This window comes from Ptychodera flava, chromosome 3 (assembly GCF_041260155.1).
Source record: "Ptychodera flava strain L36383 chromosome 3, AS_Pfla_20210202, whole genome shotgun sequence".
Classification (NCBI taxonomy): Eukaryota; Metazoa; Hemichordata; class Enteropneusta; family Ptychoderidae; genus Ptychodera; species Ptychodera flava.
In genome coordinates, this window is record NC_091930.1 from 17,939,408 (window position 1) to 17,958,384 (window position 18,977).

The 18,977-nt window shown below is 37.9% G+C and overlaps 2 protein-coding genes across 2 annotated transcripts in view; both read left to right on the forward strand.

Moving 5' to 3' along the window:
- Window positions 1-18,977, forward strand: part of LOC139129676 (medium-chain acyl-CoA ligase ACSF2, mitochondrial-like) — a 69,947-nt gene that overhangs the window by 39,893 nt on the left and 11,077 nt on the right. The gene's annotated exons all lie outside the window — the stretch shown is intronic.
- LOC139129675 (medium-chain acyl-CoA ligase ACSF2, mitochondrial-like) lies at window positions 7,405-13,117 on the forward strand. Its single transcript, XM_070695347.1, has 2 exons — window positions 7,405-7,464; window positions 10,843-13,117. The coding sequence occupies exon 2, from the start codon at window positions 10,882-10,884 to the stop codon at window positions 12,562-12,564; it is 1,683 nt and encodes a 560-aa protein (XP_070551448.1). The 5' UTR covers window positions 7,405-7,464; window positions 10,843-10,881; the 3' UTR covers window positions 12,565-13,117.

Below are 18,977 nucleotides of genomic sequence, written 5' to 3' on the forward strand. Positions count from 1 at the left end.
CATATATTGAATCTGTGCTGAAAGAAGGTACAGTACTTTTAATTATCGTAAATTATGTTACACACTTTCTTATTTAATATGTAGTTGAGACGTTATCTCAATGAGTTTTACGATATTTGAATAATAAACGTACATTACTAATATTTTCTTTAAGGTTAAATGCGCCTCTCACGGACTCTCACACTTTTACAATTCTTTTCTTATCTACCACTTGTGGGGACTCATTTTAAAGCTCTTGGTTATAGGAAAAAATCGTCTTAGTTTCTGGAAAATCGAATTTTTTTTTTTTCATAGATTTATCCCAGTTGTGGCAGCCATTTTGAATGTCTGAAAATGGTAAATCTCAGGTAATCTGTTTCTCTGGTAGCAAAATTTGTGTGGTGACCCGCGAATTTTATTCTTGATTCCGAAAAAGAATGATTGAAAGATTCCTTGAGGAAAGTTTGAGCAAAAGTGTAAGTCTTTATTTTCGAGGCATGTCCTACCTTCAGCAATGTCTGCTTACAGTGAATTTCAAAATAGCCTGGAATTACAACGTGCTTGGGTGATGAGAAAAAGGTTCCTGACGATAGAAAATGACGCCACCTGCATTCATTACAAACGTCCTTTTCATTAAAGTTTGCAACAATTGATCACAATGCGACGTTCACTGTGCCAAAGTCAATATCGTAAGTGTTGCCGCGCTCCAATTGAAAAACTCACCCGTACACTGACTGTTTGAACATTCTTGTATTGCCTTTACCACATCTCCCGTCGATGAAACTGGTAGCCGGTATCAGAAAGTTCGTGTTCGTGTCGGCTACATAGACGATCTGCCGTATAACGCCGGTAACACACAGTCCTGCCATGCAGAGCTAGCCAGGCGCGTACTTCGCTACAAACACTTCACTGACAACTGTTTTCACGGAATACGATCATGGATTTTCCAGAAGGCAAGCCCTAATTTATAAGATTTATCAATAAAACTAGTGATTGGCTTGACTATTTTGGTGGTGTAGTTCTACCCCACGAGTTCTACGTAACCGAAGATGTCGAACGACTGCTGTGATTGCTTTCCAAGCATTTCTATGTGGCCAAACCATGTGTTGCGCAATCGATCGTCTGATGTCCGTCGCCGCGATAAATATCATTCACACCGTTCATACCGTTCATACATTCATACCGTTCACATTTGACGATATATTCAGTGTAGAAGTTACAACAACAACAGACCTAAGCTTATATTGCTGAATAAATTAATCGGTGAAAAATATCAGAAATTCACAGTTGAATTTAAAAACGTGCGTTTGCGGTAGAATGATTCGTTGAAAAAACGTATGTGCCATTGGCTGGTGTAGGTCGGCAATTGCCTGGCATGGCGTGACCTTTGACAGTCGGTCAATCAACGTCTACAGATCGATGGGAATAATATAAAGTGAGATACTGAGTCATGATTATGGAGAACACAATTTTCAACGTCTTATATAGGCTCTGAATATGTCAAAGATTAGAAGTTTTCAGGCGTACATGATTCGAAAACACCGCACTCGCGGGCGGCGCACTGTCTTGCAACAGATCATACACAGATACATGATACACAACTTTCCACAGGTGTCTAGCTGTTTCGGCACTTGTAGGTTTTAGCCCAAATTGTTTCGACTGGTAATGTTCACAACCCCGGTTTGTTCGGCGATGACAGCCTAGCCTTTTCGGCCTTTATCAGCGGCGCAGCCTATAACCCATATCGTTTAGTCAGGACTGACATGGAAGACAGTAGGATAATACCATGGAGGTACCAGAAGAGTTTTACCTCCATGGATAATACGGACAGTGCGAGCGAGTGTTTTGTCAGTAGTACTAACATATTAGTGGACGACATTACGATAGAGCCGGCGAGCGTTTTGTCAATATGACTGACACAATTTGATAGAGACATACATCTACCATGTACAGCCAAAATCTAGCTGTTGTTCTTCCTCTTTCACTGTCTTGGTCGCGGTACTCGACAGAAGTCGCCGTCGTGTTCAAGGCAAGTACAGATAGACTGCTCTTAAAGTGACGTCACACTTCCGGGTTTGATTTTTTCGCGGGAAACTGTGACTAAGCTTCGGAAAACGCATTTTTCCCCGGAAAATATGCACTTTAACCATTATGTTCATTTTGTTTAAACGACAGAGTACAAAGAGTCGTTGTCTGCCATCGTTTACTTAATTAAATTGATTACAAATACACACAAAATGAATAAGCACCTCATGGGTAAACTTTGAAAACTACAGTTCCTAAATTGAGTCCCCTTATATTGTCGATTTACGCGCCGTCGAAAATTATATCATAACATAATTTACAAGCAAGTGCGAAACAAGGAAGATTGTGCACTTCTCAGAATCCCCGGAACCTTCCTTGTCTATCAATATTACCTACTAGAAAATTTGAATTTTACAGTGGTTGAAAAGGTTGCACTGCACACCGTAAAGTGTCTGGAACAAATAATTCTCTTGGTTACCTTTCAGTATTTGAACAAATAAACCATTTAAATGATAGACACTCAGTACAGATTCTTCCCAAATCGAAGGTGTGTGTGTATGTTGGGGGAGGGAAGGACCCTGATCCGAAATCTATGTTGTGCGGAATGCTAAATTGCTAATGCCATCGAAGTTTGTCTGCGATTATTCTACAATGCTAATACTGAGCTAGAAAGCATGTATCACCTGGCGATGCAAATCTGAGAAGGTCTGAGTCCACGTAGACTGCACACTCGATAAGTGTTGGCTGTTTTGCAGTTATGAATACAAAGTTGTATAAGGTTATCTCCTAACCTTTGAGTTATGACCAAGGACAGCCAATTTGTCAGGATAAAGCGATTAAACCCTTCTAAATATTTACGAGTGTTCAAGCTTCTGACTTTTAATGATAAAAGTTATAAAACAGGGGATTATTTATTAGGTACTGAGGTGAGGGCTTGACGCAAATATGAAAGTAAACCAGAATGGCCTAGGCCTGTCAGCCATAGCGAGGTCATGTGAAATTTGCCAGGTGAGGTATTGTAGTAGTGTTTCGAACCTCCGCAGACAAGTGTACTCTTGTGTATATGTCTCTGCCTGTTTGACTGATTCCTAGCAGGATCTACGAATGATATACATTAATTGCTTATGATTTCCGTTACTCTACAGCACCTGAATATCGAAGAATCTTGAAGTAATAAGGAAATAATGGCGACTGATCTTCTAGCATTGTCTCAAAATTGAGTCATAGCTACAACCATAGGCGAACTCAACGACGATTCAGAGCAATACATTTATTCAACTGTTTGATTCAACAATTATTTAACACCTTGAGCAAGCACTGCTAATTATCTACTGGAAAAACAGTGTTCATTGTTTTGTATAGACTACCATGCACGGTGAATCTACACTTCGTATGAAATTCAAAATTCATTTGTTTGCACAAATGTACGTTTAACTTCCCACTTCGAGTAAAGCGCATTTACATACATTATCGAATATATATATATATATATATATATATATATATATATATATATATATAAATTTCTGATATAGCTTGTTTTGTCTGGGAAAATTGATAATAATTTGCCAAATAGATTCCCTTTATAATGCACGAGCATTATATCGGCCACATCTTCACTTATAGCAAGTCCGTAATAAACGGTGCCCCTCTTAAAAAGGTATGCATGACATTTCATGACCCTTCAAAAATGTTTGTTCTGAAAAAAGCGATCATCCCTCCCCACAAACAAAACAAGTCTCTGACAATGACATAGTCCCCACTTTTAATAGGAGTATTAGTCTTGATGGGGCAGGGAAATGTGGTCATTAAGAAGTATCACTGGAGTGTATATGTTGAGATCTATGGGCACATAGGTCTATGTCGTTGTTCCCAATTTGAAACACATGAGGCATGTCTAAGTTATGGTTCTAAATCGGGAAAAAAGATCAGACCTCTAGCTGTATTGGCCAGCCAAGAAATACATATGCGCATAATAATGAGGTACAAGATGTGACATCTTAAGGTCTAATATATCCTATCAGAATTGGAGGGTATAGAATTTGTGGTTACTGAGTTATGCATATATATGTATAATCAAGGTCAAAGGTCATAAGGTCACGTGACATTTTGAAAAAAAAATTGTATTGCTAATTAATCCCTATATGCCAAAAATCAGACCTCTAGCTCTATTCGCTTGCCAAGAATTAGATGTGTGCATAATTAACGAGGTAAAGCGTGTGTTGTCATAAGGTCTCCCACCCTACTAAATATAAAGGACATAGCATTTGTGGTTACGTATTTATCGACATAAACGTATATTTCAGATCAAAGGTCATCGAGGTCACATGACATTTGGTCAAAACATGTCAATCCTATAGTTATCCCTATATACCACAAATCAGACATCCAGCTCTATGGGCTTGCTCAGAATAAGATATACGCATAATAAATGAGGTACAGTATGAAGCATCACAAGGTCTCCCATCATGCAATATATGAAGGGTATACAACTTGTGGTTACCGAGTTATTGACAAATATGTATATTTGCGGTCAAAGGTCACCGAGGTCACGTGACATTTGTCAAAAAAATTGTATTGCTATGTTTTCCCTCTATGCCAAAAATCTGACCTCTAGCTCTATTGGCTCGCTCAAAATATGATATGCGCATAATTAATGAGGTACAATATGTGGCGTCATAAGCTGTCCCATCATACCATATATGAAGGGTGTAGCACTTGTGGTTACTGAGTTATGGACAAATATGTATATTTGAGGTCAAAGGTCACCGAGGTCACGTGACATTTTGTCAAAAAAAATTGTATGCTAAGTTATCCCTATATACCAAAAATCAGACCTTTAGCTCTATGGGCTCGCTCAAAATTAGATATGTGCATAATTAATAAGGTACAATGTGTGGCGTCATAAGCTGTCCCATCATACCGTATATGAAGGGTGTAGCACTTGTGGTTACTGAGTTATGGACAAATATGTATATTTGAGGTCAAAGGTCACCGATGTCACGTGACATTTTGTCAAAAAAATTGAATTGCTAAGTTATCCCTATATACCAAAAATCAGACCTCTAGCTCTATTGGCTCGCTTAAAATTAGATATGTGCATAATTAATGAGGTACAATATGTGGCGTCATAAGCTGTCCCATCATACCATATATGAAGGGTGTAGCACTTGTGGTTACTGAGTTATGGACAAATATATATATTTGAGGTCAAAGGTCACCAAGGTCACGTGACATTTTGTCAAAATATCTGAGATATCTGCGTGAACGGATGGACGAACGGACGGACATGACCCAATCTATAAGCCCCCTGGACTTCATCCGTGGGGACTAAAAACTGTGTCACTGCATCCTTTTTGCAATATGAATACGATGAGAAACTAAATTTTTATTTTGCTTGGCCTTATACATGGGAGTCTATGGACTGCCTTATACATGGGAGTCTATGGACTGCCTTATACATGGGAGTCTATGGAGACTGCCTTATACATGGGAGTCTATGGAGGTGAAAACTAAAAAGTCCTCTAACACGGCCAAATTTGATCGCATTGTGAAACAAATCGACGTGCATCTGTATGGGGTAGGGTACTATCCTTGTGCAAAGTTTGAAAGAAATTGACCTGGGCATGTCTGAGATATCTGCGTGAACGGACGGACGGACGGACGGACGGACGCACACACACACGCACGGACATGACCAAACCTATAAGTCCCTAAAAACACGACGGCTTTTTAGCCCTGTTATTTCTGTCCAGTCCATGGAGAGTTTGAATTTAATTGATGATTGCTAGGGTGGTACCCAGTACAAAGGACGTGTGAGATCTCAATTAAAGTGCATGTCACGGTATATCTGACATTTAAAAGGTATAGGTCCTTTATTATTGTTACAGAAAGATAAATTTATATTATATTTGGTCAGGTTGTATTCAGATGACAATTTCGTCGGGTGACAACATATAAAACTAACCACAATTCTAAATTCAGATGCCAAACACCTCAAATGTTCTTGTCAAAAAGAACGGTATTGCATCAGAATATAATGCAAGTGCAAATAGATGATAGGGGTTATTTTTACGGCCAACGCTGATTCAGGAAAAGGGAATGACTTAGTCTGTTTCAAATACGATATCCAAAGCTTTCTGAAGATTGACTTATGGATATAAATAACACATGTACAGTAACTAGGTCATCCATTACAAATATGCTGCATCATGAAATGCTCACCGTGTGGATGCAACGTCAACGATGTCACAAGGAATAAACGAACACAGTAGATTTGCAATAATGGGTTTAGACAAGTGCTTCTCGTTGTAGACCAAATCATGTTAAATTAATCAAATACGACCATATCACAGTTTTTAATCTTAACATACTCAATCTATACGAACTAGACGCCAAGTTTTATCTTTGTACTTTTCTTATAGATGCGTTCCATAGTTATCAAATCAACCTATGACTAAGCAGAAACGTGGATGGAATGGCTTGTGCCTGGCGACCCTTACTCTGAATTAGGTCTACACCTCTGACACTGAGCTAAAAATGTTTTGTTAGGCGCCGCCATTGTTTTGAGCCTATGCAGACTGAATATCGAAAGCTATTGGTTACTTTGAACATAAGCAAACAAGGCTGTCTCTTAACCTAAAACAATTTGGTTATGTATGACTGATTTGTCGAGATCAAATGTTGGAAAAGCTCTAAATTTTGCCGAGAATGTTTTGCTTCTGCTCGTTTGAAGAAGAATAGTCACATAATTGGTAAGTATTTCTCAGGTGCTGAGTCAAGGTCATGTCGCAAGGAATAAAAGATTAGAGGCCAAAAATGGGCTTTCAGCCATAGGTAGGACACGTGAAACATACATGGTACAGCTTCAGGTTTGATCGAAATCTTATGAGGTTCTACAGACAACTAATACTGTAACCATGTACTTGCGTGTTTACGATACTGATACTCAAATTAACTCAGCTTGTATACAGTCTGCTGACCCTCACTCTACAACAATTCTAGACTACTAACGCTAGGCTAGAAATCATGTCTAATCAGCAATAACGTTTGCGTGGTGTTTACGTGGACTGAAAATCAAAGACTTATCGATTGCTTGAGGTTATGCCTTTGTACTTGCGTTTCTTTGCGTTTGCTAAAGAAACTCCGAAATTGAAGTTGGACTTGGCGTTGCTTCACTGAATCATGTTCTTCGATGTGTAGCAGGAAGAATTCCAAATAGTATAAACTAGAGACAATTTTTAGGCACCACGTATGTCGGGCAAAATTAAAGTAGTTCAGTGTGGATTTTATTTCGCAATATAATATCTCTAATAAAATATACAAGGGTAAGTTTAACCCTTTGTCTCAACACGGCAAACAGTGTACCCTGGCGTGTTTTCCTATAAACACTTACTGTGCGCATGTGCAACAGGCATATTGATGACTTGTTCTTGGCCATATATCCTGCTGTTTTGGATGGTATGTTACTATGTTTTTATCCTTTACCCTGTGGTAGGAAAGACTGTATTTGTTCTTCTTAGATGGGTTTTATTCCATATGCTGAAATGAGACTGTTGCAAAGTGTTCAAATCAAACTGACATACTCATACTAGCAAACGATGTAAGGTCATACAAGGGTCATGTAGAGACCTTCTTATTATGTCATTGGAAGCACTCAGCGGAGAAACTTTACAGCTTTAGTGTCAGCATAGCCCGTTCGATTGTTAGACTTCGAACGGTTGTCGATACCATCATGCCATTCACGGTACATGTAGGGGCAGGAGCTCGATGTCAGCCTGTATGATCGAATATATACAACATGAAATGGAAGACGACTGTATCATTGTTTTTAGAAAGAATGGTGTTCTTGTGTATAACACGGGTTTGATTTAAATTCTATGAGGTTCCACAGACAACTATGTTATGTCATTGGTACACAAATCAACTCAGATAGTGCAGAAACATGGAATGACTACAGTCTGGTGAAGCTCACTCAGTAACAATGCTAGATTACTGACGCTGACCTAGAAATCATGTCTAATAGAAGAAGCGTTTGGGTGGTGTTTACGTAGACTGAAAATCAAAGACTTATCGGTCAGATGCTGCAGGTTATTCATCTGTACTTGTATGTTTATGCGTTTGCTGAAGAAAAATCCGAAATTGAAGTTGCATTCGGCGTTGGTTTCCTGAATTATATTCTTCAATGTTAGGTATGAAGAATTTAAAATAGTTTTCACTACAGACAATTTTCTGGGGCACCATGGGTGTCAGGCAAACTAAAAGTAAGATCAGTATGTGGTTTTTATTTCACAATATTATATCTTTTGTAACTGGTTTTTACATCCTTTGTCGCAACAATGTAAAAAGTGGACCCTGGCAACGTTTCCAATAAACACTTACTGTGCGCATGTGCAGCAGGCATTTTGATGACATGTTCCATCACCATATGTCCTTGTGTTTAGGATAGTATGTTACTAAGTTTTTTATCCGTTTTCGTATGGTAGGAGAGACAATGCATTTTGCTTATTGAATTGGTTTTATTCATACTCTGAAAGAAGACAGCTGCAAAGATTTCAAATAATACAAACATACTCATACTAGCATATGGTGTTAGGTCATACAAGGGTCATGTAGTGACCTAGATTTTATGTCATTGGAATATATCAACAGAGAAGCATTACTGCTTTAGTGTGAATATAACCAGTTAGATAGACTTCGTATTGTTTTGATAACATCATTCCATGCACGGTACATGTGAGGCAGGAGCTCGATGTTAGCTTGTATGATTGAATGTACGCAACATGAAATGGAAGGCAACCGCATCATTGTTTAAGAACAAATGATCCGCTTAGGGAGCCGTCATTATTTACTGCCATTGGGAATCGGAGTAACCCCCCTGCAAACCACGATGAATTTAACTATCCCCTTCTCTTACTCAGAAAATTGACTGACCCCCATTTAAAATATTAAATATCTACACATGTATTTGTAAAATTTACAAAATATCCAGCAAGATTAAAGACCTTTGAGTTGTAACCTGCTAGATTATCATCGGTTGTCTCATGATGGTTGAAAGAGGTGAAACAAACAAAATGAAATTCAAAGAGACAACAAAATACTGATATAAAAGCTCACGCTATAAACAGTACCCAATCATATAGTTTCGATTAATTTGGATGAGTATCATGACAGGGTTTTCACTAGGATGTGTGACTGGGCAGACTTTGAACGTACAGGGGAGGAAACGCGACAGACTGCAGGGGACAGCATCAGAGGGGGCTGTGTCCTATCTTGCATAGAAAATATTGAGAAATTGATGTCTGCAATTGTGCAGTCTGGTGCAATGTATGAGATGTTTTGACTTTGGTATTTTTACGAAGTAGAACTGTTTGAACAGCCTAATGGAGGAGAGCAAGATAGGGGGCCGCCCTCTCGCACAGACGTCAACAATTAAAAAAATTATGTGTGTAATGGTGCAACTGAGAGGTGTTTCAATTTATTGTACACACGGTACACACAGTATGTTTGAAAATTACATTGAACACAGCTATTTTTATAACATTTATTATTATTATTATTATTATATTATTATTATTATTATTTTTATTATTATTATTATTGACTTATAGAGGGTAATCTGAATTACGAATGAATTGTAATTGACATCAGAGCCCTCGTCAAGAAAGCAAATAAAATAATACAAAGGAAATAATTCTACAACAACAGAAAAAGGGATACCACGAAAACATCTAATCCAGTAATGAACCATCATTATTGAATTTTAGAAAAAAAACCCCCAAAAACAAAAACCAAAAACAAATTGCTAGATTACTGACGCTTAGCTGGAAATCACATTTGATCAGAAGCAGTGTTTGCGGGGTGTTACCATAGAGTGAAAATCAAAGCCTTGTCGGTTGCTTCAGGTTATACTTTAGAACTTGCATGTTTATGCGTTTGCTAAAGAAACTCGAAAATTGAAGTTGCATTAGGTGTTTGTTTCCTGAATCATGTTCTTCAATGTTTGGCAGTCAGAATTCAAAAATAGTGTTCACTAGAGACAATTTTCTGGGGCACCGTGTATGTCACGCCCACTTAAAGTAGTTAAGCGCGTGTTTTATTTCACAATATAATATCTTTTATAAAATTAACAAAGTAATTGAAACCCTTTCTTACAACACTGCAAAAAGTGGACCCTGGCGTGTTTTCCTATAAACACTTTCTGTGCGCATGTTATCAACCATATGTTGCTAACAATGTACGTAACCATACATTTCTGGAAAATTTTCTGCGGGTGTAATGTTGTACAAATGTAAAATATAAAATCAATACGCAAGTACAAACAGAAACTCGTTCTCTTCAGATCTTAACTTTATCACTTTGAGAAACGGAAACAAGTTTTACTATTCCTTTGAAAAACCACTGAACACAACCAATGATGTAATTTCGAAAAAGGTGGGATGGAATTATTTATCCGCTAATCATGACGCCTACAATCCAAACTGATATTAAATACATGTTTAAATGAAGTTATAATATTTAATTTCTTGTGAAAATGTCAAAGCAGCCTATTCAGTGCACGAAAAATCTACAATAATCTTACCTGAAGAGTAAGGGCAGAGAAACAATACCCTGATCATAGTTTTTCATAAAGAACTTTTAACGCATAAAATAGCTTTACATGATTTTGACTTTGCTATCTGTGAGCAGAGCAAGCCCTTTATTTGTACGTTTTAGGGGCCTTTGCCCAATTAGCTAACAACGAATTGATTGGTTAAAAAATTAGCGACACAAAAATGCAGAGTTAAGGTCTATACGCTATTTATAATGACCCGCTGTTTTTCTTTAATTATTTTACAGCACGTGTGAATTTCAAGCCACCGTAGAGGTCAAGAAACAATGGCAGCTCATCTTCTTGCGACTTCAAAACTGACTCAAAGTTACTACCATACGCCAAGTCAACGACGATTCTGCGGCAAGACCATTGGCCAATTGCTTGATTTAACCAGCGATGCGTATCCAAAAAGAGAAGCAATAACTTACTATCCAAAGGATGGTGACGTCAAACGTTTATCATTCGAGGAACTGAGGCTCCGCGTGGATAGATTTGCCGAAGGGCTTATGAAACTCGGTGTGCAAAAAGGCGAAAAGCTAGGAATACTAGTTGGCAGACGATACGAGTACATCGTGGCCTATTTAGGTGTTATGAAGGCAGGCCTTGTTGCTGTCCGCCTTCTTACCTTCTCAAAAGCCGATCAGTTAAAATATCAAATAAACAAAGTCGGCTGTGATATCTTGGTCATTGATAGCGATGGTTTAGCCAACATCCGGGAATTACTTCCAGAAGTTGAATGTGAACGTGTGCCATGCTGCAGAAAGCCGCTTCCAAGTGTTCGTTTTTTCATCAATATTGATTCTGCAGAGACACGAGGGGCCTGTCTGTCCCTCAAAAGTATGCTCAGCATGTCACCGGACCATTTGAAAGAGATCGGGTTTGAAAATGAACTTCAACTTGACGATCCTTGTGTCATCTTCTTCAGCTCTGGCAGTACTGGACGTCCAAAAGCTATTGTGCACTCCCACCGCTCCATTTCTGAATATGTCTTAACCATGTCTGATTACAAAACATCATATAATGACGATGAACATGGTTGTCATCTGTGTTCCGTGACGTACGCTGTTGCTTTAGAGTACAACGTGGCTCCTATGATCGTAGCTGGAGATAGGTTTCTTCTAACCGAGTCACAAGACATCGATACTATTCTCAGCGTCATAAGACTAGAACGATGTACGTCTATGATACTTTACCCTCTTCATGCGTTTGAGATAGCATACACAAAGGGCGAAGGTATCGACCTGTCATCACTGAAAGAAGTTGGCGTTGGTGGAAATGTTTTTCCACTAGATACTCTAGCGAAATTAAGAAAGTTTCACATTCAAAATATTACCATTGGCTATGGAGCAACTGAAACGAATGCAGCCACTTCCCATCTGAAAGGCGAACCAATTGATGAGAAGACATGGATAGTTGGGCGACCAATTCCGCACTGCGAAGTTAAGATCGTTGACGATAACTTCCGCACAGTACCGGTAGACACTGAGGGCGAAGTCTGTGTACGAAGTCCATATGTTTTCCAGTGCTACTTCGGCGAGGAAGAGCGGACAAAGGCAGTGAAGACAGAGTCGGGGTGGGTGAAGACTGGAGATGTTGGAATCATGCTTGACGATGGAAGAATTCGAGTACTGGGAAGGAAAGACGACTGCATCATAAAAAATACCAGAAATGTCTATCCTTCTGAAATAGAGTGCTATCTTTTCGGTCATAGTAAGGTGAAATATTGCCAGGCAGTAGCCATTCCTGACGAAAAAGTGATTAACGAAATAGGTTTATGTCTGGTCTTAAAACCTGAAACAGAGTGCAACGAAGAAGAAATTCTTGACGTCATGAAGAAGCATTTGGATGAATTCCTCATTCCTAAATATATTTTGTTTTTTGAGAGTTTTCCAGTCACTGATACGGGGAAAATTAAACGTACAGAAGTGATGAGAATGGCAGTAGAGAGATTAAATCTGAAGAAATAGTTACATTAAGAGACTGGTATTTACGGTCCTATGTAGAATTTATAGCTTAAAAGCCCACGTAATAATTATTAAGATACAAATTGACGTAATATTGTGCTTAACTTTTTGTTGTTCAGACTTTCTTTACAAACGATTAATTGAATACTCAATTTTAGTCGTAATAAGTGTTGAAATATTATGATACAGTATATAGTGTAGATCAGAATTCAAAATTTTATATCGTCTACTAGCAAGGACTTACCCTTTGGAGATTTAAAAGAACTGAAATAGACATAGTAAAGAAGGCATAGTTTTTTTTTGCAAAAACAATGATAGTTGCAGTATAAAATCCAAGATATAAGCACACTCTCTTGTGATTGTGGGTAATGATCCTTTTTTTGTTTCGATCACACCCATTATCACACATCGAGCGAATTAATTGTGTGTCCTAAGCTTTAATCACGTCAGGGCAAAAACAGAATGAGTTATTTAAACCATTGCCTCTCTCGTTTAGATGTCTTGTTAAATAGAGGTATTATAGACACGCCTGATTGTCTTCATAATGTAGTTTGACAAGCAGTCAATATGACATTGACTTGCAGGCTCAAAAATACAATTTCACCTATAAATCACTGTGATTGTGACAAATTTCAAACTAACCTCGCTTTCAAAGGATAGAGCCGTCACATCTGGCCATAGCTAGCGTATTATCTTCCTAAAGAGGGTGATCATCTATTCTAATATCAATTACTTGCTTCGACAAGAGTTTTCATTTTCCCTAGTAGGGATTATACTGTTGGTAGTGCAGTGTAGACCATTCTTTTTTGTGATCGTGAGTTTAATTATTCATGTTAAAACTTTCTAGAAGGTCATGTTCACTACAAGTTTAAATACGGGACGGTTGCTGGCAAATTAAACGTAAGGAATGAAAAGAGAAACATATAATTTAATAAAAGAAACAGGCGAGGCTTGCCTAGCTGGTTAATTTGGCTATTCTCTCCCCCGTGCCCTTTGTAAACGTTATTGATCAGGGCGGAGTCTGTTATTGTCATTATATCATCAACGAGCCCAAGAAAACTGTCAGAATTTGCGATAATGTCGTACGCGGAAGACAGACCGCAGAACTTGTATTGCACACATGCTCTATTCACTGACAAGCGACGTATGCGACTCCAGTGAATTATGCAATTATGCAAAAAGTTTGCAAATCCTAAGATCTTTTAGGAAAAAAAAATGTCTAAACTTGACCCAAAAGTGCTCCATTTTATTTAGTGATTGATTATAATTTATGTACAAATGTTTACAATACTGTGAGTAGTTAATAACATTATTCATATTTACTGTGTATCTGTGTGAGGTCACGTAGTTCAGCTGGACGATTTAAATTGCGATGGACAGGACATGGTAATATACTGTAACAGTTTTATTCATGGACTGCGTTGGAAAAGTGTATAGTTAATATATAGCCATTAAACATGTGAAGTTACTTCCAATCGCGGTCGACTGTGTTTTTGAGGGAAATCAAAAAGTGTTTGCTCCGTATCAATTACGCTGAGGATTCATTTAAAGAGGGGCTTATCTTTGACTACCATGATGAGGCCCTTTCTCGATTGAACTTTTTATTCTGAAATGTGTGAATCGCCATCCGAGGCTAAATGAGCAAAGGAAGACACTGGTTACATGTGAAGATTGCTGAGTATGTTAAAATTTTAACCCTCATGATGATGCTTCCGTGGGACATGTCAACCGGTTTAACTAAAGCCATTTGTAAACAGCGTCGTATTTACACTGCATCATCAGTTGGCGTAATCAGTAGACTATACAAAAATTTAATTACACAAAATCTCTTTAGAGATGTCCATTATCGTATTTATGACACATCAATTGGACTGTATCTCTGAACAGTTGAGCTTGGACTATTCATAGTCGTAGAAGTGAAGAAGTAGCACGGAAACTGCTCTTCATGTTCATAATTTTCTTCTTGTTGTTATACAAGGAAAAGCAACTTTCCAGGCTGAGGATTAGGCGCCAAGTTGGTGTCATGTCACAAAAATGAAGGGATGATCTTTAAAGGACTGTCAACATAAGAAAATTATGGGAAGACAGGGTTTGATGGGGATGACATTCAAAAAGGTCTACTCTTGATCCTGAAGAAGTGAAGTGATCTAACACTGTGATGTAGCTTATAATCTCAGAAAGTGAAGTCAACAACCGAAGGTCTTGTCATGAAGTTTATTTCGTAGATCAAGTTTGTAAAGTTGTCAGGTGGTATTGAAAATGATCGGTAAATGTGAGAGTTTCAACCACGAGTACTAATATATTCTGCCCGTCTCAGATGAGTCAGTATGAGTGTATGGTATATGAGTGTATGGTATATTGTATTTTGCAATACAGTGTCTTGTTTCAAAGACGAATGGGCAATCCGATTCTGGCAACATTACAAACGATTTAACTTATCTTTGGAATTTTTTCGCATGTTTAAATGTGTACAAAATCATTCAGCTAGACGCACTCAAGCACATTGTGCTGTGCAGCTGTCGTTATTGCTCTTCTGGGAGTAGGACTTCGTTCCGTTGTTGATAACGTCAATACATTGAAGGGAGAGGTACTACAGATGTCTGCGATCGTGTGTATGTCATGTGAAGTAGGTTGACAAGTTTTGGAGAGAATTATTCCTTGTATTGCATAATGAATCCATTTCTTAACTAAGCAAGGAAAATCACAAGAATTCTTATGATTGACAACCGAAACTATCGAATATTACTCGTGAAAAAAGCACCACAAAAATTATTAGAGAGCAAACAAACAAAACAGTCAGTAAAATGCTAGTGGCTGATGTGAATTAAAGAGACCACTGACTCAATTCTTTTTCAAATAAAGTCAAGGGTAATATGTTTCCAAAGATTTGGTAACTCCACAACAAATCGAACCTCGAATAAGCATTAAGTTGCTTCTGTTGTTTCAAGATTATCGATTTCAGATGTTTATGACCAATAAACTGTAGAATAGCAACGTTTATGATCGTAAAATATCCTCACGTTTGATTAGTAGACGACAATTGATAGCTATATCGAAAACAATCGATGGCTTTGTTGAAAGAAGTTTTTAACATATTTTTTATTTCACATGTACTTCTTTAATGAGCGATATTATTGATTCTTTATTTTAACCTGTCAGACAAAGTAGCATGCTTATAACGAGACGCGGCGAAGAGTCTGTCCTGATTAAAATGACGAAGATCATCGCAAAGAACGCACCATAAACTGGCAAAAAAGCTGACGACCGACCTCTTATCAATTCATTCCAAAAATGATCATTTTAGCTATGCACTCGTCCTCTTTTTAAAGCAACCGTCAGGTAGCCGGTTTTATCATACATGCTATGCCTGTATTGCCATTCTGCTATTGTTTGTAGGGTACTGACATGAAACCCTATTTTAACATGTTAAAATACGAATTATATATTCACTGTAACCGAACTACTTACAGCTACGCGTAAGCGCGGCCTGCGCTGGTATGCGTGACCTTCGTTGCTATGTTCATAAACATGTTAAACAGCTTAGCGAATAAGACTTGTGACACTCCGAAACGTCATTGTCATTATGGTCAAAATTTTGTTGTTTGTATTCAGTTCATGGGCATTGCACTTAGGTACAAGTACGGTTGTGACAAAAACATATAAACGAACGCTTTGAAAAATTGTATGTGTTGCCGAAATCTATAATCGTTCACGGCCGGTCCCACACGCAAGTTTCCTTTTGACGAGTTTAAGTAACAGGGTGGTGAATTTCATCGTTTACAGCTATAAATGAGCCACAAAAATCCAACCGCACTGAAATTACTCGCTGGCGACGGACAAAGTGCAGATATTATATTTCCGATTTTGTACCTGTCAGTGAGATTCAGAGGTCATGATCCTGTCCGGTGCGGCTTTCGAATACAATATAAGATACTGGGGAGAGTCAAATTTTCGTTGAGGTTGTAAAAGAAGTTCTGTTCCATGTAGGCAAGCCAGTAACGAAAATATACGAGCAGACGATGTAAATGTCTTTGAAATGTTTCATCCGTACAACAACAAAATCATGAATGAGTTACGACGCAACAGCTTACAGTGTACTCACTTCACATTTTCCCTAATCCGCTCACAAATTCATTTCTAAGATCTTACATTTGGCATATCTGACGTCTGAAGACATGTATAATTCTTGAAGATAAAGTGACTGGTACGGCAATTAAATCCGCTGTGCATAGAGCTGCTTGCTCTTTGCTCTCAGCTTTTCGTATTCAATCGAGTTTGAAATCGAATGCTGGCACGGCGCTAGTATTTTGACCCATTTTTGGCGGGATATATAACTTTGGCGAAGGGATGAGGTTAGTTAAGTTTCAAAACACGAAAACACACTCATTTTACACACTCCAGCCTATTTTTACATCCATCGCCATTTTAAACTCGAAATAAATCTTCTTTAAATTGTGAAAACCTGTGTCGACATCTTAATGTTTAAATTGCTTGCTTTAAAGGTGTGCCATAAACCCTCCCTTGAAGTGGAATGGCCCAATAGCGGAATAATATCAAGAAGTGATACTGGTGTCATCACTCCTCAGCAATCAACTTTTTATGAGTAAAGCGAGGACCAAGCAAGGTCGATTTCAGATGATTTCGTCGCTAATTTTGGGACGTACATAGGAAAACAGCCATAAACAAAGCATGCATGTATGATAAAGGGGTTATTACACGAAGTCAAAATAGGGATACATCACTTGAACACGACGCGGTATCGCCCAAACTTCGTGTAATAACCCCTACATATTGTGTAATAGTTAGTCGTTTGTAAAGACTTCTCCACAACCGTGAGTACATTACATCTGATTAATGTACCTCAAACATCGGCCCGGGTAGTTTATATTTTCATTTATCAGTGACGCACAGGCAACAAAAAGCTACGAAAGGTAAACTACATACAACTCTCCATTAAAGTTACTCGAAGAAAGAATATTTCGAACTACAAAGCTACTTGACACTGCCAAATGCTTCTCAGTAGAATTATATATATTTATTAGATCAATATCTCTAGTAGGTTTCATCGAATTGGGTGCCGTAATTTCAGAGCTATATACCTAATTACAAAGTTCATTAAGTATGCAAATGAACCCTTAATTAACTTCACAATTAAATATTTATCAGATCAATATTTGTTGCATGCATATTTACTACCTGTTGTTTATTTCGAGTATTCCTTTTGTCGGCACGTCTTGTTTGTGTGTAGTGATCATTGTTTATTGTTTACAAATGAATTCTAGTCCGGACTTGAATACAATTTTCAACAATGACAATGACAAAGGAGATTATACTCATATAGGTTGTGTTAATATGCTAAATACTTGGCATTAAGGTATATTTTAGGGATTCAATGCTGAACCACAAAACAAAAGTTCTGAAAAATAGCCAAAAGATACAGATTATGGAGCTTTAACCTCCCTCTTCAACCAAAGCGCATTTACATAAACTATCAAAATATATAAAAGTACAGACAAGCTTGTTTTTTAGGAAAATTGTTAATAGTTTGCCAATCGACTCCCTTAATTATTATGATTTAATATTTATGGACGAAGAACTATATTGGCCACATCTTCGCTGCTAGTGGCTGCACAAAAAAGGCGACCCTCCCAAAAAAGCATGAGCGAAATTTCATGGTCCTTCAAACATGTTTTGCGCAAAAAATAGCGACCAACTCCCTTCCCCCACCCCAACCAAAAAAATCCCCCCGACCTTTGCCCCTTGTAATTTCTGTCCAATCCATGAAAAAATCGAATTTAATCGGTGATTATTATAGTGGTTTTTACAGCCAACGCTGATTCAGAAAAAAAGGAGTGACTTAACTGGTTTCAAAAGAGATATCCAGAATTTTCTGAAGATTGTCGTATGCATATCAGTAACGTAGTAACTATCACAATAAAATGCAATACAAATCTTTCTCAGGTAATTTATTGCTAATATGCAGCATTACGCAATGCTTACTGAAGGTGCGTGATCGGTAGGCATAACATTATAAACTAGTCGGGGTCGTAAAACTTTCGGAAACAGCTCAGAATGCGAGAGCTCGCCGTACATATAGTAAAAAAAACATTACAAAATACAATTATTGTGTTGATGCAACCCAAAATTATCTCTAGGAATAAACGGATACAGTCTATTTGCAATATTGGGCTTAGACAAGCACTACGCGATGCAGCAGAAAATGTGTTCAAGTAATCGGATATGGACAGAACACAGTTGTTTTCTACTATTTGAGTATCCCCAATCTATACGAACTAGACTCCGAGAATGATCTTGGTACTTCTGTTATAGATGCGTTTCATAGTTATTGTTACTCAAAACAAGACAGACTGTGCAGAGACGTGGAATGGCTTGTACCTAGCGACCATCACTCTGAA